Source organism: Dipodomys spectabilis, unplaced genomic scaffold (genome assembly GCF_019054845.1).
Source record: "Dipodomys spectabilis isolate Male_0828 unplaced genomic scaffold, ASM1905484v1 ptg000499l, whole genome shotgun sequence".
Lineage (NCBI taxonomy): Eukaryota > Metazoa > Chordata > Mammalia > Rodentia > Heteromyidae > Dipodomys > Dipodomys spectabilis.
Genome location: NW_024871176.1, coordinates 754,008 through 777,716, shown reverse-complemented (window position 1 = coordinate 777,716; position 23,709 = coordinate 754,008). Strand labels below are relative to the sequence as shown.

Here is a 23,709-nt window from a genome sequence, read left to right as displayed (position 1 = left end):
CTACTTATGTGCTAAGCAATAACTCTGTGTGTGTGTGTGTGTGTGTGTGTGTGTGTGTGTGTGTGTGGTGGTGGTCCTGATACTTGAGCTCAGGACCTAGGCAGTGTCCCAGAGCACTTTTGCTCAGGGCTAGCTAGCATTCTACCACTTGAGCCACAACTCCACTTCCGGCTCTGGCTGGCTTTGAACCACCATCCTCAGATCTCAGCCTCCTGAATAGCTAGGATTACAGGCTTGAGTGAGCCACCGGTGCCTGGCTTGTTCCATTTGTTTGCCTCAAACTGAACTTCAGTTGGGCTTTCTGTATATTTATTTATTGCGGGACCTGGGGCTTGAACTCAGGGCCTGGGTTCTGTCTCTGAGATGCTTTTGCTCAAGGCTAGCACTTGAGCTACAGCACCACTTCCGGCTTTTTCTGAGTAGCTTATTGGAGGTAAGAGTCTCTCGAACTTCCCAGCAGGGCCGGCTTTGAACTGCAATCCTCAGATCTCAGCCTCCTGAGTAGCTGACAAGCGTGAGCCACCATCCCTTGGTGCTTCCAGTATTTTACCTGATAAATCTGATAAATCAAATAGAAAGGGCTGGATAAGTATTTGTGGAATGACACACACACACACACACACACACACACACACACACACAGAGACACGCCTGGCCTGAGCTCTAAACTTACGGGGATACGGTTTGGGAAACACTCAGCCTTTCTTAGTCTGCGTTCCCACTGGAAAAATGGGGAGACGGGGCAGCGTTCTGAGTGCAGCGACGGCTAGGGCAGGGGAGCGCTGGGAGAACCGGCAAGGAGCAGGGAGAGTACTGTGCCACCGCCCGGCAGCCCGGGTGCCCAGGCTGGCCTGCGCCCGCACCGCACTCACCCAGGCCAAGGGAGCCCCTCCCTCGCCCCAACGCCGCTCAGGCCGGCCAGAGGCTGTCACCGTGGAAACGAGAGCAGCCAGGAGCCCCTCCTCCACAGAGCCACGCGTTTCCGCTGCGTTGGAGCCTCCTGATTGGACGGCCGCCTGGACGCTACCACCCCCGCCCGGAACCCCACTAAGGGGTGGGGGCGGGACCTCGTCCTCGAGGGACTCGTGGTCTCCAGACGTGTGCTTATTGGCCTGTCCGGAATAGGCTAGGTTCTCTGCCTCATCTGAGGGAAAAAGACTGAATCTCTTCGATCGGGAGAGTCTCCATTGCTTCTCCTGCAAGAGCTTATGCTCAAGTGGGGGCGGGAAAGACAGTAACGCCCCCTTCGGAGCCTATTCGGTCGCTAGAACTGGAGCACCGGAAATGCTGGCGACGTGTCCGTGCGCCCTTTCCTAAATCTTCCCCCACGCTTCCTTCCCCCGCCTTCCTTTTATCTACCCCCTCCTCTTTGCCAGCTTTCCCATTCAGCTGTGGGATTCCGGGGCCGCCTGGACGCTGCACCCGCCACTTCCGCATCGAACCGCTGCTTCAACCGAACTCCCTCCCTCTGCGCGCGCTCCATTTTGAGCTCGGTGATTGGTCCAGAACCTGGCAGTGGACACACCCCTTTCGGAGACCTATAGCCAATGAGCGCACAGTTCCCGGCGGGGTGGTGGGTAATTAATGAGGGCTGGGCGCTGGTTGGCTGCAGTGTCCTAGCTGGGGGGCTGGGCGACGGGGTAGGTTGTTCCTGAGGTGGGAGGCGGCACCCGTGGCTGAGGAGGAGGAGAAGGAGGCCCGAGAGCGACATGTCCCCGGCGGCTGAGGCACAGCAGCCAGTGGCGCTGTTTTACTGAGTCCGGGGCGGCCTGGCGGCTGGCCGAGGACGAGGGTCGGCGGGGGGCTGCCCTCGCAGTGGTGGCCGCCATGCTGGGGCCCCGGGCAGTTGAAGGAGCCGCCGTGGCGCTCCTGCGCCTGCTGCTGCCGCTGCTGCTGCTGCCGCCGGTGATCTGGGAGCCGGGGCTCGGCGTGGCGGGCGCCGCCGGGGCAGGGTTGCCCGATAGCGTCATTTGGGCGGTCAACGCGGGCGGCGAGGCGCATGTGGACGTGCACGGGATCCACTTCCGCAAGGACCCCTTGGAAGGCCGGGTGGGCCGAGGTGAGAGCCCCTCGGCCGAGCCGTGGGATCCGGGGCCTGGCCGTGCTGGGTGCAGCAGGCCGATAGCTGCAGGCCCCGAGCCCCCTTTCTCCACTCCGGGGGCCCATGGGCTCTGCAGCGAAGTTTCCCACTGCATGCAGTTTGCTCGGAGGATCTGGTCACAGCCCGGGGCCTAGCGTTGGTTCAAAGCTACCAAGGGCCGTCGAGGCAGAGAGTTGGCGAGAGGAGTTATATTGGGATCCTTAACCCTGCATGATCTCACACCCTTCATCCTCCCCGCCCCCCCTCCCCCCCCCAGCAGGGAAAGTAATAACGAGGGCGGCCTTTTGCCCCCTCCCCAGCTTTACAATCTTTTCAGGCTTCACAGGGTGCCCTCTTTTATCGCGACGGTCCCTGATCGATTCATACCCACCCACAAATCGGTTGCTTTCCTTGCTCCTAGTGTAGGAACGGGCCTTGATTCTTAGCCAGAATAGCGAGGAATCTTTCGAAGGGGATGGGCCAGGAAAGTTTGGTTGTGGCTGCCTCCCCATCCCACCCCCACCCCGCCCTCGTTTGGAGTGAGGGATCTGTATGCTTATTTTTAAAAAAGTAAAAGTCACCCAGAGGGTGGTTATGTTAAAGCCATCCTGCATAGATGAGTGGTGGTGGCATTGTGTCAACTGGGTCAACCAGTGTTAGATCTGAACTTCAGAGTGCTACTGTCTTCCCCAGGTGGTCGGTCCCAAAAGGTATGATCCACTTGAACAACAAAGTGATTGTGACTTAACTGGTTGGGCAACAGTGCTGTTTACAGAGCTACACAGTTCGGAAAGATGGCATAAGAATTGCTAGAGCAGGTGGTTAAAAAGGCAGATTCCTGGTCCCCAGCCCAACCCTGATCGATAAGGCTTTGGTCTGTTTCCCTTTGCTCCTACCTGGGTTTCTGCACCAGGGGTTCATTAGATGTAGATCACCCCCAGATACCTCTTTGGAGAGGTATCTAGAATCTACTCTAGATTCTTTGTTTCTTCTGTAAGTAGGATTGGAAAACAGGTTTAGAAGGAAGTTCCTTTGCTTCATGTGTTGGAAGGAGATTTATGTTGTATGCTGGGTTTAGAGGCTGCCAAATTGGCAATGGGCCACTCTCTTTCCACAATGCTTAGATCTTGGCTCTTGACTTTACTAAAAAGTTTAACTTAGTATTATCCAAGTTCTTTGCAGTTGCCTGAAAGTTTTCGGTATCAGGAGTTTATTGCTTTATGCATGTGAAGTCTGCTTTATGCATGTGAAGTCTTGGGACCCAAAGCTGCTTTCTAAAGCTATGTTTGTCTTGGAAGTTGGTTAGCCTTGGCATGTAGGGTTCAGTAGCCAAAGGTTCAGTTAAGCCAGGGTTCTAGTTGTGTAGCAGCCAAACCCAAATTTTATAGAGCTGGCATTTTTTTTTTTTTTTTTTTTTTTTTTGTGAGAAGTGTCTTGCTATGTAGCCCAGAATGGCCTTGAATTTGTAATCCTCCTGTTTCAGCCTGCTGGGATTACAGGCTTGTTACCACCATGTTGGGCCCTAACTAGATGTTATAATTGGAAGTTACTACTATCTATCCTGGATCCTTCCTCCTCCTGGACATGGAGGAAGGAGCCCTTGAAGAAACTAGAGACAGTTTGTGGACTTTGACTCTTGAGATAACTGTGGTTAGGGGCAGATGGCTTGTTTCACTTAGTAGATAACTGATTTCCACTGGGTTACATTGTTCTATTAGGTTCCCTTGTGTGGAGGATAAAGCTCACAAAGACCACAAGAGTTTTAGTTCCAGGTACTGCCTGTATTCAGAAATTCCAGTTTTAATTTTGCTGGTGCTGGTGATTTTGTTGTTTTGGCCTGGTCAGCAGTCAGCCAGGCTCTCTGTCCTTGGGTTATTGGCTCATAGTTGCTGTTCCTTGGGAGGAGTTTATTGAAGCAGGTAAAATTACATGAGCCCTAGTTAGAGCTCATGTGTATTGGAGACCTGTTTTGGATACTAGCCTTTGGGGCATTGTATAAGTGGAGGGTCCCTGGCTCTACTCTGTGGGAGAAGAGGGGGTGGGTTTTCAGCTGAAGTTTGGACTGGCCTTGTTGCAACGTTGCACTTAGCAGGTTCCTGAGAGTAGCATTTTGCTGGCATTAGGTCTGAGGCTGAAATGTGCTTTAAGTTTCCAGGCAGGAGTCAGCTCTCTGGTGTCTTCTGTGCTTAGGAGTCAGTCGGGTCCAGGAAGTACAGCTGCTCATACCTCTATTCCTTTTTTGGCCCTGTTTGGATAAGGGTGTGCCAGGTAGTTGGAGACCCTTTTGCCTTATGCTCCCGCAGCTATTTACACTAATTGCAGGAGGAGCTGTCTGCTCCATTTCTTTGCCCGCATGCTTGTGATTCTGTGGAAAGTTCTTTGTATGTTGAATAATTCAGGTATTTGTTGCCAAGTTAGTCCAGATAAGGATGTGGCCTTCTTTTGATAATCTTTATAGTCTTTTGTAGTGTTGTATTCTTGGAGTTGAGCAGCCCAGGCAGGGCACCTGGTAGTTTATTCTTTCACAATATTTATTGCTTATCATCTCTGCCTTGAGAATGGCTAACGCTTATGGCTTGGAAAAGAAGTTTCTTTTGTTTGTTTTTTTGTCGGGGCTTGAACTCTGGGCCTGGGCACTGTCCCTGGGCTCTTCAGCTCAAGGCTAGCACTCTACCACTTGAACTACAGTGCCACTTCTAGTTTTCTGGTGGTTTATTGTAGATAAGAGTCTCAGACTTTCCTGCCTGGGCTGGCTTTGAACTGCGATCCTCAGTTCTCAGCCTCCTTAGTAGCTAGGATTACAGGCATGAGCCATTGGTGCCTGGCTGGAAAAGGAGTTGTTTGTTTTTTTTTTTTTTTTGCTTATGTGGTGCTGGGGAATCGAACCCAGGGCCTCATGCATGCAAAGCAAGCGCTCTACCACTGAGCCACCTTCCCAGCCCCTGGAAAAGGAGTTTTTAATCTGCATACCTTGATTCAACAGATGGGAGGACCACTATAGAAAGTGTTTCAGCAGTGCTCACCAGGGTTTTGGCAGACTGTGTATTACAGATTCTTTGAATGTAGTTATTCTGGCTGGTTCCTTTTGACTCTGACTAGGAAAAGACCTGCTTGCTTTTTGGCTTAAGGGCACAGATCTTGGCTTGAGTTTAGGGAAAGGCTTACTTCCTTTCCTCTGCATGGAAGCATATCTGCTGGAGTTGTATGACCTTAAGGAACTTGCTTTATAGCCAGGCAAAGGTAGCTCACACCTGTAATCCCCAGTACTGAGGAGGCTGAGGTGTAAGGTTCATAGTTTGAAGCCAGCTGAGCAGACAAATCCAATGCTTACCCAATTAATCAGCAAAAGAGCAGAAGCGAAGGTATAGCTCAAAGTGGTAAGGCATTAGCTTTTAGAGAACAAGCTGAGAGACAGCTTTCAGGTCCTGAGTTCAAGCTCCAGCACGTGCTCACGTGTGCACACACACACACCAGCTTTACCAGAGCCTTTCCAATACCACACACACACACCCCCACACACCCTAGCTTTACCAGAGCCTCTCCAGTACTACACACACACACACACACACACACACACACCCTAGCTTTACCAGAGCCTTTCCAATACCACACACACATACACACCCTAGCTCTTTACCAGAGCCTTTCCAGTACTACACACACACACACACACACACACACACACCCTAGCTTTATTAGAGCCTTTCCAATACTACACACACACACACCCTAGCTTTATCAGAGCCTTCCCAATACTACACATACACACACACACCCTAGCTTTATTAGAGCCTTTCCAATACTACACACACACACACACACACACACACACACACACACACACACACACACACACACACACACACACACACACACACACACACACACACACACACACACACACCCCCTAGCGTTATCAGAGCCTTTCCAATACTACACATACACACACACACCTAGCTTTACCTCCCCACACACACACCCTACTACTACTCTGGCTTTAGAAATCTCTGATATGACTCTAAAAAAAACTCCAGCCCGGGTATGGGTAGGAAAGTCTGTGAGACTCTTTTTTTTATAGGTCGGTCATGGGGCTTGAACTCTGGGCCTGGGTGTTGTCTCTTAGCTCTTCAGCTCAAGGCCAGTGTGCTACCTTTTGAGTCACAGTTCCACTTCTGGTTTTCTAGTGGTTTATTGGAGATAAGAGTCTTACGGATTTTCCTTGCCAGGGCTGGCTTGGAACCATGATCCTCAGAACGAAGCCTCCTGAGTAACTAGGATTACAGGTGTGAGCCATCGTCGCCTGGCTCAGCCTGGCTTGTGAGACTCTTATCTCCAAAAAAACCACTCAGAAAACCAGGAGTGGTGCTGTGGCTCATGTGGTAGAGCGCTCGCCTTGAGCTGAAGAGCTAAGGGATAGCGCCCAGGCCCAGAGTTCAAGCCCCACTGCCAACAAAACAAACAAACAAAAAACCTCAATTCTAGTGTAGGATAAAGTGTTACTTTTTTTTCTTTCTTTTTCTTTTCTTCTCTTTTTTTTTTTTTTTGTCTTGATGACCTTTTACAGGGAATTAAAAATAGGGCAGAACATGGCTCCAGAGGAGAAAAGTGCTGGCTAGTGGCCTGAGCTTCTCAGATGACAAAATCTGTAACACTAAAGAAGACCCTTTCTGAGTGCCAGTGGCTCACGCCTGCAATCCTAACTACTAAGGAGGCTGAGATCTGAGGATCATGGTTCAAAGCCAGCCTGGGCAGGAGAGTCTGTGAGACACTTTTTTTTTTTTTTTTGGTTAGTAATGGGGCCTGAACTCAGCCTGGGCACTGTCCCTGAGCACTTTTGCTCAAAGCTAGCTCTCTAACATTTTGAGTCACAGCTCCACTTCCAGTTTTCTGATAGTTAAGAGATAAGAATCTTACAGACTTGTGCCTGGGTTGGCTTTGAACCAAGATCCTCAGATCTCAGCCTCCTGAGTAGCTAGGATTACAGGCGTGAGCCACTGGCACCAGCTTGTGAAACTCATCTCCAATTAACCACCAGGAAACTGGAAGTGGTACTGTGGCACTAGACTTGAGGGGGAAAGCTCAATGAATGACAGTACCCAGGCCCTGAATTTAAGCCCTAAGACTGACAAAAAGAAAAAAGATTCTTTTCCTAGGCTTTCTTCCTTTTGACCCTGAGGAGATAAGAGCTTGCACGAGAAGATGAGTCAGCCAGTCACTGTAGCCTCTGATTTGCCTATGGCCTCAGAATTCTCCCCTTACTCTGTCACAGTTCATATGTGGACCCTCAGCCAAGTACTGGAGGTTCACAGGTAGTGAATTTAGGTCACAGTTCCTGCCCTTTTAGGATGGTTCTTTAGGAACTAACCTCCCTTGAGAAAAAGTGACTCAAAAGTATGTCGTGAGGAGACCCAAAGGTGACCCTTAGCCACGGTGAAGCTTTATGGTGGTGGTTTCAGGCTGATAGGTTCCTGCTTATTCTAGCTTTCCTACTCGTGGGCTTCCCAGCTGTAGTTTCCCAATTTATTACTTTATTTACTTACTTATTGTCAGTCATGGGGCTTGAACTCTGGGCCTGGGTGATGTCCCTCAGCTCTTCAGTTGAAGGCCAAAGCTCTACCATTTAAGCCACAGCGCCACTTCCGGTTTTCTGAGTTGTTTATTGGAGATAAGAGTCTCACAGACTTTCCTGTCTGGGCTGGCTTTGAACTGTGATTCTCTGATCTCAGCCTCCTGTGTAGTTAGGATTACAGGCGCGAGCCACCAATGACTGGCTCCTTTTATTTTCTTTTTAAGTCCATTTTCTAAGCTCCCCAGAATGAAAGCATTTATTTAGTGTTTGCTGTGTGCATAGTGCATATCTTTTCCCTGCTAGCATGCCAACATGTCTTTCTTCACATCAGATACTCTTAAGCTTTGGCAGGCACTTTTATTCTTTGTGAGCAAACTCTTTGGGAGGTAGGTGATAGGCCTGCTTTATAGTTGGGAGAACACATCTAGGGGGAAAAAAAACCCACAATTTAATTGCTGGAGACTGCTCATGTTGTAGAGCATTTGAGGCTCCGAGTTCAAACCTCAATACCAACAAAACCCAGCAACACTTGGCTTAGCATCATATAGTAGAGTGACAGCCAAGATTCAAATCCAGACCTGTCTTAATCTGAAAGTGGGGCTGAATTTTCCAAGGAGCGCAGTCTCTCTATTGTCTACAGCTGAGCAGCAGCAGATGCAATGTAGGACCTTTGGCCTCCTTTTTTGGTTAACTGTCTGGGCTATATTGTGCCAACTTCAGCAGTATGCTGACTGTAAGCTTCATTGTATCTTTGTAGATTCACAGCTGCTGTGAATCCATAAAGGCCAAGGAGGGAAGGAAAAAATTTGCCTTTTGCTGCAGCATCTCTTGGGATTTGAGATCCTAAATAAAAACACAAATGCAACTTTGCATGTGGCAGATCTCTTAGGATGGGTTCTTACGCTTTAAAAGGAAGATATTTAAAGCTGAGCCCACGATTATTAAGCAGTTTTTTCCCCTTGGTCCTGGGGCTTGAACTCTAGGCCTGGGTGCTGTCCTTGAGCTCTTCAGCTCAAGGCTAGTGCTTTACCACTTGAGCCACAGTGCCACTTCTGGCTTTTTCTCTTTATGTGGTGCTAAGAAATTGAACCCAGGGCCTCATGCATGGGAGGCACGCACTCTACCACTGAGCCACCTTCCCAGCCCTTTGGTGAGCAGTTTTGGTTCACAGGACTGACTTCTCAGCTGTGGAACTAAGACAGCCACAGATTATATTGCTGTCAGTTTCTTTTTCAGTTTGACAAGGATGGAAGAAAAAAAAAAGATTGGTTCACATGTGTACAAATTTTCTGGGTATCTATAAGTCAAATCTACTTAATGTTCCAAGTTTGTGAAGATTGGAAGAAGAAAACTTTTTTTTTTTTTTGTCGGTCATGGGGCCTGAACTCTGGGCCTGAGCACTGTCCCTCACCTCTTCAGCTCAAGGCTAGCGCTCTACCACTTGAGCCACAGCGCCACTTCTGGCTTTTTCTGCTTCTGTGGTGCTGAGGAATTGAGCCCAGGGCCTCATGCATGCAAGGCAAGCGCTCTACCACTGAGCCACCCCAGCCCGAAGGAAACTCTTTGAGCCCAGTTGGAAGAGAACTAGCAATCTTTTATGTGTCAGAGGTTTATGTTCCAGGGGTTTTTGAGCCTGGGAAAAAGCTGGGGTGTTAGCCGTACATCCTCTGCAGCATGACCCTTCTTTGATTTCTTGAGGAGATGTCGGAAGAAAAAAGTCTGAGGACAACAGTATGATGATAAAAATGCACTGGGTTTCCTGTCCTATTGTCTCATCAGCCCATCTGATCTCCTGGTGAATGTCACTTACAGGAACTGTTAACAGTCATGTTTATTTTTTTGAGGGCTTGACCTCAACTACTGAGTCTTTCAGTTGATTTGTTATGTCCTCTCCCTTGAAAATTTGGTGATTCAGAGGATATAGCTCTTGCCATGACTACTCTTAAGCATCTCCTCAAGGATCTAGGTGCCAAATGTCACCAGGGTCACTATGTGAGAGTAGAAGGCCATCTTGAAGTCTCCAGTCCATGCTGGAGGAGAGACTACCCTACAGTTCGCTCGGGAGGTTAGAAGGTAGATGAGTATAACACTGGAGGAGTTAGGCTGTGCTCTGAGAGAGAAAGCAGAAGTATCTTTTGGAGCCAGAAAGTGATGTAGTTGTGGAAAGGCCCTACTTTATTATGTGCGAAGAAGAATATGTATATACCCTTCTTTTTTCTTTTTTTTTGGTCATGGGATTTGAACTCAGGACCGGACACTGTCCCTGAGCTTTTTTTGCTCAAGATGAGCACTCTACCACTTTGAGCCATAGCTCCATTTCCAATTTTCTAGTGGTTAATTGGAGATAATGTCTCTCATACTTTCCTGCCTGTGCTGGCTTTGAACCACAATCCTCAGATCTCAGCCTTCTGAGTAGTTAGGATTACAGGCATGATCCACCAGTGTTCATGTCTATAACCTACTCTTGTTCAGTTTGTGAAATGGAAGGTGGCTCCCTGGGATTTAGCCATCTTTTTTTGTGTATACGTGTTAGTACTAGGGCTTGAACTCAGCCTGGACATTGTCCCTTAGCTTTTCACTTAAGATTGACACTCTACCACTAAGCCACATCTCATCAAAAAGCTAATTGGAGGTAAGTGTCTCATGGATTTTCCTGCCCAGGCTAGCTTTTCACTGCAGTCCTCAGATCTCAGCCTCCTGAGTGGCTAGGATTACCAGCATGACCCCCCAGTGCCTCGTGGATTTAGGCATCTTTGGTGCCTGGTGTTGAGAACAAGGCTTGGCTTTGTCTCCTCTGAAGTTTATTCAGTAGGCTACATCAAATGACTACTATGTCTCAGGCACTGGAGCTACAATAGAACTCTTTTCTTCAGTCTTTTGAACTGAGGAAAAATGTTCAGCAGAGTAGGTGAGGCAGGCAGGAAATTGGAGAGCAGTACCCTTCTTTTTATGAGCTGCTTTGTCAGCCTTGGAACTTATTTGAATGAAAATTTTGAAAAAAAAAAAAAAAAAGTATAGTTGCAATCTTTGTAGTAAAGACAATGAAAAATGACTTTCCTAGTGAGACATCCTTTTTGATTTAGACTCTGAGCTTTCCTGACAAAGAAAAAAAAAACAACACCTAAATTAGTGTTCCCAGCTGTCTCCCTTGACTGCAGGAGGCTTCTCCGAAGCGCCCCCTCTCAGGAAACCAAGCACTCACCATATAGATTTGTATTCACATAATGAGTTAAGAGTTTTTCTCTTCCTATCCTCCAGACAGCTGGCAAAGTCATGTGAATGGCCTTCCAAAAAGTTCAGTGTATAGGTTATACAAGGCTGTTGGAGTGATTAGTGTTGTAGTTTCTTTCATGTTACTCTTCCCTTTCATGTTACTATTCCATGGTAATAGCTTTCTGATTCTTGCCTTTGTGTTAGCCTCTTTGGAGCCAGGTGCAGCGGGGGTGGCCCCTTCCACTGGGAGGGTTATTGGTTAGCATTGCCCTGGAATTGCTTCTAGCAGTTCTGGGGTCTCTATTCTTTCATGTCTCGCCTCTGATGTACTTTCTCTTTTTGTCCCTAGCCTCAGACTATGGCATGAAACTGCCAATTCTACGTTCCAATCCCGAGGACCAGATCCTGTATCAAACAGAGCGGTACAACGAGGAGACTTTTGGCTATGAAGTGCCCATTAAGGAGGAGGGAGACTATGTGCTGGTGTTGAAATTTGCTGAGGTCTACTTTGCACAGTCCCAGCAGAAGGTAAGGCTTGATCAGGCCCCTCCGTGACCAGTTGGCCATTGCTACTCCTGGACAGTCCTCTGCCATGGGGCCAGAGGAAAAGCTGGATGGATGCCTTCTAGCATCCAGAGATGCTGGTGTGACTATACTTGCCCTGGGGTTAGTAACAAAAAGCATTCCAGAATCCTAGTTCATGGTGACTAGTTGATCGTGTGAAGGCCCTCCTGGTTTCTTCCCTTCCTTGGGTTTTTAACAGCATCTTTTTTCTTTTTCCTTTTCCCTTTTTTCTTTCTTTCCTTTCCCTCCCTCCCTCCCTCCTTCCTCTCTTTCTTTCTTTCTTCCTTCCTTCCTTTCTTTCTTTCTTTCTTTCTTTCTTTCTTTCTTTCTTTCTTTCTTTCTTTCTTTCTTTCTTTCTTTCTTTCTTTCTTTCTTTCTTTCTTTCTGTCTGTCTGTCTGTCTGTCTGTCTGTGTGGAGCTTCAACTCTGGGACTGGGCGTTGTCCGTCAGGTCTTTAGCTCAAGGCAGTTGCTCTACCACTTGAGCCACAGCGCCACTTCCAGTTTTCTGGTGGCTAATTGGAGATAAGGGTTTCATGGACTTTTCTGCCTGGGCTGGCTTTGAACTGCAATCCTCAGATCGCAGCCTCCTGAATAGCTAAAATTACAGGTGTAAGCCACCAGTGCCTTGCTTTTTCTTTTCTTTTCTTTCTTTTGTGCTGGTTCTGGGGCTTGAATTTAGGGCATGGGCACTGTCCCTGAGCTCTTTTGCTCAAAGCTAGCACTCTACCACTTTAAGCCACAGTACCATTTCCATTCTTGAGCTATTGTGTTCAAGGATAACGTTGTATCACTTGAGCCACAGGTCCACTTTCAGCTTTTTTGGTGTTTAATTGGCTATGAGATCTCATGGACTTTCCTGCCCAGGTTGGGTTCAAACCTCAATCTTCAGATCTCAGCTTCTTGAGGAGCTGGGATTACAGGCATGAGCCACCAGTGCCCAGCTAGCAGCATCTTCATATAGCCTTACTCTTTTCCCCTAAATTTCTTCCTTTCCATGCTGAGCTTGGCACAGAAGCAACATGGTTTTCATTTGGCAAAGGTAAAGGACTCTAGCCGTGCTGGATAATGTCCAGAGCCATCATTTCTTAAAGTATTTTTAAGGGCAGGTACGTGACATCCAATCCTTGAGGGGGTGTGAAGCTGATGTTTTTCTTGACATTGCCTCCTTTTTTAATCCTGGAAGGTGTTTGATGTACGATTAAATGGCCATGTTGTGGTGAAAGACTTGGATATCTTTGATCGCGTTGGGCACAGCACGGCCCATGATGAAATCATCCCTATGAGCATCAAAAAGGGGAAGCTGAGCGTCCAGGGAGAAGTATCCACTTTCACAGGGAAGCTCCACATTGAGTTTGTCAAGGTAACACTGCTATTCTGCCTCATAGCTTAGGGATAGCCCAGAAGAGTGGGTGGGGGAAGATGTTTGCTACCTCATAAGACTGACAAGTTTCCCATTCCTTAGGGATACTATGACAACCCCAAAGTCTGTGCACTCTACATCATGGCGGGGACGGTAGATGGTAAGTTACGCTTTCTACCTGCTGCCTTTTGACTTGAACTGAAGGATACGGTGAGGAAAGACTTGGGAGATAACTTTGTTGATCATTATTTTCGCAATACTTAAAGTTAGAGTCAAATAGTGGGGAATTCAGAGTTAGATGGATGAGGATGAAGTATCTGATGGTACTAGCCATAAACTTTGAAGTAATGTTTCTATATTTCATACATATGTTACATATACAACATGTTCTACATACTGTATATATTAGTCACTTTATATATCATATAAATATATATATACACACACACATTGCCTAGGTGTGTTTTTTTTTTTTTTTGGTGGGTTGTGGGACTTGAACTTGGCCTGGGTGCACTCCCTGAGCTCTTTCTCTCAAGGCTAGTACTACCACTTTGAGTCACAGCTCCACTTCCACCAGTTCTTTGGTTAATTGGAGATAAGAGTCTCATGGACTTTCCTGTCCTAGCTGGCTTTGAACTGTGATCCTCAGATCTCAGCCTCCTGAGTAGCTAAGATTAAAGGTTTGAGCCACCAGTGCCTGGCCTTTTTGTTTAAAAAAAATTTTATTATTAAGTAGTTATACAAAGAGGTTATAGTTCCATATGTCATGTTATGCATTTTGATCAATACCAGCCCGTTCATCATTCTCCCTCATTTTCCTCCCTTCTAACCCTACCCTCAAGTTTTTTACATAATGTACATTGAATATAATCGCAGTACTGAGGATTGAATTTAGGTTATCATTCCAAGGTGGTAGCTCTACCACTTGAGCCATGTCTCCAGCCTGTTTTTGCATTGGTTATTTTCAAGATAGGGTATTTCTTATCATCATGCTGGCTGGGCTACAATTTTTCTACTTGTGTACCTACATGACTGGGTTTCACTGGTACATGACGCTGTGCCTGGCGATTGTGCTTCCCCTTTGGTTGAGCTAACAGACATACCATGCCAAGACATGGCATCTTATAAGCTTTTATGCCCTGGCCAGCCTTAAAATGATCCCCTATCTCTGCCTCTCAAGAGGCTAGAATTATAGATTTGAGCCCCTTTGTCCAGCCTGTGTTTGTATCTTGCTAGCAGCATCTAATCAGCTGTTTGGTCTTGGATAAATTCCTTTAACTTCCCTGTGGGGAATTTTTTTTTTTTTTGGTGGGTCGAAGAGCTTGAACTCGGCCTGGGCACTGTCCCTCAGCTCTTCAGCTCGAGGTTAGTGCTCTACCACTTGAGCCACAGCTCCACTTCCGGTTTTCTGGTTGTTTATTGATATAAGAGTCTCATAGACTTTCCTGCCGGGGCTGGCTTTGAACTGCGATGCCTCCTGAGTAGCTAGGATTACAGGCGAGAGCCACCGGCACCCGGCTCTGTGAGGAATTTTATTTCAATAAAATTACATTATCCGGACTGGGAAGGTGGCTCAGTGGTAAAGTGCTTGCCTTGCATGCATGAGGCCCTGAGTTCAATTCCTCAGCACCACATAAGCAGAAAAAGCCGGAAGTGGTGCTGTGGCTCAAATGGTAGAGCCCTAGCCTTGAGTTGAAGAGCTGAGGGACAACGCCCAGGCCCAGAGTTCAAGCCCCATGACTGACCAAAAAAAAAAACCAAAACAAAAATTACATTGTCCTTGGGCAATGGCTGCTCAAGCCTGTAATCCTAGCTATTCAAGAGGCTGAGATCTGAACATGGCAGTTTGAAGCCAGCAAGGACAGGAATGTCCATGAGATTCACTCAGTAAACTATTCAAAGCCATGGTAGAGTACTAGCCTTGAGCATAAAGAGGCTCAGGGACAGTGCCCAGGCCCTGAATTCAAGTCAGTGGACCAGAAAGAAAAAATTACATTATCAATTGATAATAGTTCCTATTGGAGTGTCTGACCTTTTTAGTTATTTAGAATTGCTTGAAATTTTGCATCTATTTCTTAGGAGGAAAAGGGGGAACCTGGGAGAATCCTTCAAGTTTTGGTAGTCTGAAAGATTCCAGTATTGCTGAAGGACACTGGGACAGTTCATTTATTTATCTCTTTGAGATTGAGCCTTAGGGTGTATCTCTTGCCCAGGGTTTAGATCTTCCTGGCTGCCAGTTTCCTAGGCTGATTTTTGCCAGGAAAGTTGGTGTCTTAGTGACTTCTCCCCAAACCTACCTTTTCTCACCTTGTCTGGCATACATAGGCTATCAGCCTTTTATATTGATGACCCCAAATACTGTTATCACCCTAGGAAGATGATACCTTTCACCAACACAGCTCAAGTCCCTGATGAAGAAGAGAGGGACAGAGGGTTAGTGTGGGCTGAGAGCCCAGAACTCTGTAGATCAGTTCTTCAGTCTCTGAATCAAAAGGGAATGTGGGATTGTGGTAGGGAAAAGGAGGGATTTAAAAAGTTAAGTTGTGGGTGTCAGGTCATTATTCCTGTCCAGATCTGGACTTCTTAGGACTCTGAAGAATTGGGACAGGGAAGAGAGGGCTTTCTCTCCATTGCTTTAGTTAAATCTGAAGAAGACTAGTGTTCCCAGTGCTCTACTGTTGCTCCTTTCTGTAGAGTCTGATTGGGTCACTGGATTCTGTTGTGGATCCTGATTGGGTCTCTGGATTCTGTTGTGGATTGTTGGGTCGCTGGATTTTGGTGTGAGTTGTTGGTTGCTCTTAATGGTCTCACTTAAATGTTGTGGGCCTTGTTTAATAAGCTTTCTTTTTTGTGTTAGATGTACCAAAGCTACAGCCCCATCCAGGATTGGAGAAGAAAGAAGAGGAGGAGGAAGAAGAAGAATATGATGAAGGGTCTAACCTTAAAAGACAGACCAATAAGAACCGGGTGCAGTCAGGCCCCCGCACACCCAACCCCTATGCCTCGGACAACAGCAGCCTCATGTTTCCCATCCTGGTGGCCTTTGGAGTCTTCATTCCAACCCTCTTCTGCCTCTGCCGGTTGTGAGAACAAATGACCATCCTGATGGGGTGGAGGGGAGTGGGAAAGAAACCAAACATGTTCGTTTGGGTTTCTGTATTTTTCATAGTGATAACAACATGATAAGGAAACTCCCCGAGAAGCAAACAAAACCCAGACCTCTCCACACAGTAATTAAAGGAGACAAAAAAGAGGCAGAGTGAGTGGAGGGCAGCTCTCACCTACCACCTAGTTCCAGACCCGCTTCAGTCTTAGTCCTCTCTTCGTAGCTGGCACCTGGCTGTCATTTTCCTTTCTGGGGTACTTAGGGAAAATGGATCCTTCCTCTTCCAGGATCCTCTTTGTATACCTAGCGGAAAGGACTCTGAACTCTGAGCAGTCATGGTTCCCTTTTTTAGGTTAGAAATTAACACAGGGACATGTCTTATTTCCTGAGAAGACCAGCACTGAGAGTTGGGTATGTTCTGAAGTTATGTCCAGATAAGTATTGAGGTGTCCTAGGATTGAAAGTAAGAAAGATGTAAAGCCAAAAAAAAAAAAGGAGGAGGAGGAGATCCAAAAAAGGAAGAAGAAAAAAAAAAGTAAATGTTTCCTTACTGGAAAGCTGATCTGGATTAATCCAGTGATTAATCCAGCATCTGAGCTTTGTTATCGCTTATTTCCCTGATGTGCCAGTTAGAGGATTGTCTGGTATCCAAGACAATTAGTTTACATCGGGTCCTCAAATTGCCTCTGACTTGTCACTACAACAAATCATTTTATTTTCAGTGCCTATTGGGGGCTTGATTTCTTTTCAGTTTTGTGGTGTTTTGGTTTTTTTTTCTGTCTTAATCTGGCTCATTTGGAATGTCTTCTCCCTCTGAATCATCCCACTAAGTTATTGCCAAGAAGGAAAGGAGATGGGATTGGGGCTCTCTTCTGCTTGAATGTCTTCTCATCTATTCCCTTACCTTGTTGGTACCTCCCTCCCTGGATCTCTGAGCCAACAGCCAAGAGAACCTGACCCAGCAGGTCTTTACTGGCCCCTTTGTAGGGTCTTGCTGCCAGGGACAGGAATGCTTTCCAGCCGGCAGCAACAGAACACTTGACCTTAAAAAAGTCTCTTCTGGTCTTTGGATTAGAAAAGGCTTATGTTAGCATAATTTAAGAGCAACCTCAGAGACTTGAGCCCTATTCAGTGACAGACCATAGTTCAGAATGTGTAGTGTCTGATGTTCATTTGTCCCCAGATCTTCTGTGTCATACTTTAACCAGTTTTACTATACGCTTAGAGTTTGCTCCCAAGGAACTAGACTGGCTACACCAGCCCCGTGAGGTTTCTCATTGGTCTCACTAGTAAGTATCCCCTTCTCTCATTTCGTCTCCTTATCCAAGCAGCAGTCAGCGATCCTGGTGTGATGGGCTGAAAGATTCCCAGTCAGCCATCGTCCTGACAGCTCTGAAGCTAACCTTAGCATCTAAGTGTGTTTCTTGAAACATTTCAGTTGGAAATGAAATTTCCCTGTCTCCTTTCTTTCTGGTCACCTTTATCTGTTTCCCAGTTAGGGCAACAGTAAGGAAGAACCCAGTCAAGCTAGTAAGAATTTGGGGCCAGGGGGGAATGAGAGGCCACAGGATTAGTTTCAGCGTGGCTGGAGCTGTATACAGTCTCAGGCCAAGCCCATTTTTTTTTTTCCAGAATGTGTTACTTTGAGTTTGTCTTACTGTATCCTTTTTTTTTTTTTGAGAGCTCTCTATATTCAAGTTGTTCCTTGTGTGACAAAGCAGGTAGCTTTTTGTCCTCCTGACTCTGACTCTTAATGATTACTCCAGGCCAGCATTATTTCATTGTTTGAGAATTGTAGCCCTTTATTTTCTTGGGACTTGGACCTCAATCCTAGGGTACTGACTGGGTAGCTGGCTGACTATGGCCTGAGGTCGCCACCAGAAGAGCACTCTTAAGCCCCCCTACCCCCTTTTTGCTTCTAATGATGAGGTACTATATATATAGCCTTGGTCTTGGGGACCCCTTGCCTGGGGCAAGGGGGAATGTCCTGACTCATTAGGATTCTGATTGTGGTTTGATTCCAATTCCATCACAACTCCCAAAGCTGTGGGCCACTGTCAGCAGATTAGACAAGATGAAGGAGGACTAGCCACCTCCATTTGCCTTGTTTGTTAGTTTGCTTGGGTCTCTGAGGAACCGAGGGGTCTTGCCTCCTCACCTCAACCCATCCCTTCGGTGACTCAAGAGTCTCAGAAGGAAACCCAGACTCCTGGGGCCATTTCCTAATGGTACTGTAAGGCAGGCAGCTTTTTCTGCCTCTGTTTCCAAGCCCACCCCATTCCCCTGGGGTAGGGATGAGTGTGTTCCTCTCTGGTTGTGTCAGAAAGGATGGAACATCTGTCTATGGCTAGCAAACACTTAAAGGGAAAGTGAGGAAACCTGGGCTGGGATAGACTCTCCTGGAGTCGAGGCCACACCCGCCCAATCAGCATGGCTGCCTAGAGCTGAACTTGAAAGCTCCCCACCCCCCTTCAAGATGACTATAGGTACATGAAGTTATGACTATAGGTACATGAAGTTCCGGTTAAAAAGGTGGGACGGGGCACGCTTTATTTTTGTATTATGTGTCTTAAATTACGCTGTTCATCTTTTGCTTTTTGCACTGTTCATTGCCCTCCCTGTATTTTGAGCTAGTGCAAGGGTTGAGAGGCTTTGGGGTGGGGTCTGCCCAGTGTGACTGGTGCCAGTCAGGTTGTTGAGGTGAGGTCCAGGCTCTCTTCTACAGGATCTATTCTGTCCTAGGTTTTGTTTTGTGTCTGTGTCCCCTCTCCTTTTTTGAGGGCTTGAACTCTGGGCCTGGACTCTAGGCTAATAATGCTCTACCACTTGAGCCACAGCTCCACTCCCACCTTTTTGGTGGTTAATGGGAGGTAAGAGTCTCATGGACTTCCCTGCCCAGACTGGCTTTGAACCCCAGTCTGCAGATCTCAGTAGGTTAGGGTTACAGGTGTGAGGCACTGGTGCTCACCCATCCCAGGTTTGTTAGGGCCTCCAGAGACAACTACAGGCAGACAGGTGAAACTTTTCGCCAGTTGTGTAGCATTGATGAAATTTCTGGGATGACCAAGGTAAAACATCTTCTTGAAATGGGCTGAGAATCGGTAATCTGGTCTGGTTTGGGCTAGGAATCAATGCTCTCTATTTGGACTCCTAGGTCTTACTCATGCTAACTGAAAAATTGTGCCAAGAAACGATTTGTGGGATCTGTGTTCTCTAAACCACCATTTGCCTGGAGAGCCTCAACTCCTGCTGCTCAGTTAAGGCCCTGAGTTCTGGTGACTTGATAAAAGATAACCCTCAAGTTCCAGTGGTGGCAGACTCCCAGGAGGACTGGCTCCCACTTGTAGTGTTGTTTGGGGCTGTGATCTTGTTTTCTTGTTCCCTCTGACCAGGAGATCTGAGGGTTAGATTAGAAGTCACACAAGCTTCAAAGCAATGGGGTAAAGTTTGAGTTAAGCTTAGCCCCCTCTTTCTGTGCCTGTTTGTCCCAGTTTTAGAAGTGTGGTTTGACTTCTTTATCTTTCTGGAGAAGCTTCTGTTTTAAGGAATTTCTCTTTTTTTGTCTTATCTGGGCAGGCTTCCCCCCCTGGCTTCTAGAATCTCAGCCGAGAACTTAAGCAAGCAGCAGCAGTGTTGTCCTTTTCCTAGCACTTAGATCCCTTTTCCCTAGAAATTGTCTCACCTTGAAAAGCCCAAGAGAGAATCAGGTTCTCTACCCTCCCTAAGGATTGGGGAAGGACCTACCCCGGTCAGCACAGTGCCTTTTCCTCTCCTGCCTGAGCCAGGGTAGGCATTCCCTGTAGATTCAGGTCTGGGCAGGGGTCTTATAGTCCCTGCCGTGGGACCGCTTCCCTATCCCTCCTCTCTTTGCTGGCCTACCTTGATATAACTCAAGTGTCTTCTTGCCTTGAGGAGCCTAAATGGCATCAAGTGGCAACATACATCACTGACACACACACCCCCACCCCCACCTAGGAGATCAGTAGATAGATGCTCCTGTTTTTTAAAAAGACAGAACTGGGGGAGGTGTGCCTTGCCTCCTGCCATGGCCCCCCCAAGGAAGAAGACTGGGTTTGTAAGGCTAAATGAGAGTGAGCACACCAAACCAGAACCACCCAGGATCTGCTTAGCAATCTCAGAAGAAATAGGTCTCTCTTCTAGTGAAAGATACAATCGGGGATCAAAGAGCTCCAAGAAAATTGCAAAGAAGCCTTAACTGTTCAAGCTGCTTCAGAAGAATCAGAGCAATTCTCCCTTTGTGTTTGAGCTAGGACTCTTTCTGTATTTTGACATCTGCTGGGGCAAGAGGGCTAGTTTTCCTCATGGTGTTAAACCAGCCTGTCTCTGAACAGGTCAGCTGCCCAGGGAGAGACGGTTTCTTTGCACATGTGTATGGCTTGCTGCTGATCTGGTTTGTCCTCCAGCTGCCTTTTCTTGGTTGCTTTGGATGGCCACATCATTTCGGGAAGGGCAGATGATTGGGAGAGTGGCTGGGTTGGCAGGAAAAGAGCAGGATGAATCTCTTGGGACGGGTTCCTCTCAGGAGGATAAAAACAAGAAGCCAGGATTGTACTGGCAGCCAGGAAAACAGTAGTGCCTGTTGGAGTTGGCAGAGGGGGCCTTGGCACCATGCGCATCCAGGCAGTCTCGTGCGATAGGAGCACATCGCACCAGGAAAAAGCAGAACTCCATCCTCACCTCTATTTTGAGCTTCAGTGCTTTATTTCAGTACGAGGAAAAACAACAACAAACTGAAGTGTGCTTTCCGTCCTTTCAAGGGACAACTGTCGGGAAAGGAGAGCTGAGGTGCCAGGTGGGAGGGGAGAATTGGCAAGGAGAGAGACTCTCATGGCAAAACCAGGAAAGAGACATTCTGAACTCCTCTCTTCCCTGCTGTGTCAGATCCAGGGAATGAAAAGAAATTTGACCCTGGATTAATTAGTTCCTTCTTGGAATTAATGAACGCCACCTTCCCTTTCCAAGGAGTTCCCCCAGGCTCGGGCCTGCTGTGTGTGTTGAGCCCAGGGCAGCCTCTCCAACCATGTTTGCCCCCCACCTGGCTGGTCAGGAAAATGAACCCCATTCCCACAAATTGGGCCTATCCTGCTCTGTGTGGTACCAAGTATTGGAGAAAAAGTGTCAAGTTCTTAGTAGCCCTTGTAGCTCCTGCTCTCGTTTCCCATCATCTCCCTGCAGAGGCCAAACTGAGCCTGTCTGCAGCCACAGCCTGCATTTACAGCAGCACAGCGAGATGTACTTGAGGGGCTTTGAACCTGGCTGGCCAGGGAAGCAGTAGGGGTGGAATGGGCTGTCTCCATCTATCCTGACCCCTTCCACGCCCCACCCCACTCCCACCAAAAAAGTAAAAAAAAAAAAAAAATCAGGATGTTTTTCACTGTCCATTGCTTTGTGTTTTAATAAACAATTTGCAGTGACACTCTGTGTTGGGATTGAATTTCGACTCTTGCAATGAGATAACGTGATGATGGGAAGTAGGGGCAGTGGGGGAGTTGGTTGATTGAGTTCTCTGGGAGCTGTTACCATTTGGTTTGTTGCATGCTCTTCTTGCTCTAGGGTGTTTGGCTAAGGGAATTTTGTTGTTGTTTTGTGGGTTGTGGGACTTCAACTCTGGGCCTGGGCGCTGTCCCTTGGCTCTTCAGCTCAAGGCTAGCACTCTACCATTTGAGCCACAGCTCTACTTCGTTTTCTGGTGGTAGTTCATTGGAGATGAGTCTCAAGGCCTTTCCTGCCTGGGCTGGCCTTGAACTGCGATCCTCAGATCTCAGCCTTCCTGAGTAGCTAGGATTACAGGCCTGAGCCACCAGTGCCTGGCTTTGTTTCTAGTTTTCAGTGGAGTACCAAAGTGCTTCCTGTCTTCCTCCCCAGGCCCAGCAGCTCCAGCCTCCCTTTACTGTCCACATACCCTCCACAATAGACTTGGAGATTTTTCCCTTTTCAGATGTATAGTCAGTGTTGAGTTTGCAGTGTGAAGGGCAGAATGCAGAAAGGATCTTTGTCCTGAAAATTTATCAGCTGTGTTTTACTGCTGGGGAACAGGAAGCTCAAAAACAGTTCAGGAATTTTCCCTAGGCCGGTCAATAAGTGGTCAAGCCAGGGTTTTAACCCGGTCTATTTGCCATTAAAGATCATGCTCTTTCTAAGGCTGTAAAAAGAATTGTAGGTATCCTCAGTGAACCTTTGAAATGGGCTGGGCACAAAGCCAAGTGCTTTATTTATTTATTTTTGCCGGTCATGGGGCCTGAACTCTGGGCCTGGGTGCTGTCGCTCAGCTCTTCAGCTCAAGGCTAGCACTCTACCACTTGAGCCACAGCGCCACTTCTGGCTTTTTCTGCTTATGTGGTGCTGAGGAATGGAACCCAGGGCCTCATTCATGCAAGGCAAGCACTCTACTGCTGAGCCACCTTCCCAGCCCCAACCAAGTGCTTTATAGATGCTGTTCCTAATCTCCTACACCCGGTTAGTGTTACTACCTTAAGAGATGGTGACTTGCCTAAGTAAGGCCTTACAGAGCTTGGATTTTAAACCAGGACTTTTTTTTTTTGGTCAGTGGTGGGGCTTGAACTCCGGGGCCTGGGTACTGTTCCTGAGCTCTTTTGCTCAAGGCTAGTGTTCTAACACTTTGAGCCACAGCTCCACTTCTGGTTTTCTAGTGGTTAATTGGAGATGCGAGTCTCACAGACTTTCCTGCCTGGGCTGGCTTTGAACCATGATTTTCAGCTCTCAGCATCCTGAGTAGCTCGGATTACAGGTGTGAGCTACCAGCGCCCAGCTAAACCAGGACTCTTGTTCTTGATTATTATCCATTGCCTTCTGTTTCCTCAGGTTGCTATGAGACATGGCTCCAGGACCTGCCTGCCATACCTCTGCAAGTAAGAATGGAGCTGTTAGCTGGGTGCTGGAGGCTCATGCCTATAACCTAGCTATTCAGGAGGCTGAGATCTGAGGATCATGGTTCGAAGCCAGCCCTGGCAGAAAAGTTATCTCCAATGAACCACCAGAAAACCGGAAGTAGAGCTGTGGCTCAAGTGGTAGCAAGCTAGCTTGAGCTGAAGAGCTCAGGGACAGCGCCCAGGCCCAGAGTTAAAGCCCCACAACCAAAAAAAAAAGAATGGAGCTGCTGGTATTGGAGGAGGAGGCTGTAAGCTGGGGGGGAGGTGGGGGGTGGGCTAGCCTGCCTTTCTGAGACCTTGAAGGGCAGAATTCAAGTGCTTAGCTCCAAGAATGAGACCAGTGTTGATGGTGTCTGTCTGCAGGGTCCCAGAAAGCCACCAGGCCCACAAAACCTCTTTTTTAGGTTGAGCCCACCCTTAGCTACAGTACTTACTAATTCAGACTTAGCTGTTACTATTTCAAGTAGCATTGCACGAGCTGCCAAATGGGGAAGAGACCTAAAGAAGGTCTGCTCTAGGGAGTTGCAGGGAGGGAAATTGTCTGACAGAAGGTTCTGGGCCAAGTGCCGGGGTTGGGTTGGACCACTCTGTGGGTCCAGATCTTAATCTTACTAAGGAAATCAGGCTCCCGGTTGGCTGGAGCCAGTGTGTCAGACCTTTCTCCATACTTAACACCATCCCCCATCCCCCATAGAGGAAGAGAGATGTATTTTCCAACACTTACTGGAAAGCTTCTAGTTGGAGCAGTGGTGAGGGGTCAGGCAGGAGGGTGTGGAGCATGGAGGTCCTGGAACTGGCGGGCCCAAGACTCTTCGTTTTGTTTGTTCCTTAGCATTAGTAAAAGGTTGCTTTTTTGGCTCAGAGTTGCCATCCTGGACCTCCTCATTGCCTCCCCTTGAGTCTG

At 47.5% G+C, this 23,709-nt stretch overlaps 1 protein-coding gene across 1 annotated transcript; it reads left to right on the top strand.

Moving 5' to 3' along the window:
- The first annotated feature begins 1,647 nt into the window (after positions 1-1,647).
- On the top strand, positions 1,648-18,427 carry Mlec (malectin). The gene is made up of 5 exons (XM_042669548.1): positions 1,648-2,059; positions 11,212-11,390; positions 12,612-12,788; positions 12,891-12,948; positions 15,646-18,427. The coding sequence occupies exons 1-5, from the start codon at positions 1,828-1,830 to the stop codon at positions 15,873-15,875; spliced, it is 876 nt and encodes a 291-aa protein (XP_042525482.1). The 5' UTR covers positions 1,648-1,827; the 3' UTR covers positions 15,876-18,427.
- The last annotated feature ends 5,282 nt before the right edge of the window (positions 18,428-23,709 follow it).

What these genes read in the sequence shown, in the direction of transcription:
- Mlec (XM_042669548.1), top strand. Translation starts at nt 1,828, where the DNA reads ATGCTGGGGCCCCGGGCAGTTGAAGGAGCCGCCGTGGCGCTCCTGCGC. An exon ending in GGAAGGCCGGGTGGGCCGAG is followed by an intron (nt 2,060 to 11,211) that starts GTGAGAGCCCCT and finishes TTTTGTCCCTAG; the next exon opens with CCTCAGACTATGGCATGAAA. An exon ending in CATGGCGGGGACGGTAGATG is followed by an intron (nt 12,949 to 15,645) that starts GTAAGTTACGCT and finishes TTTTTGTGTTAG; the next exon opens with ATGTACCAAAGCTACAGCCC.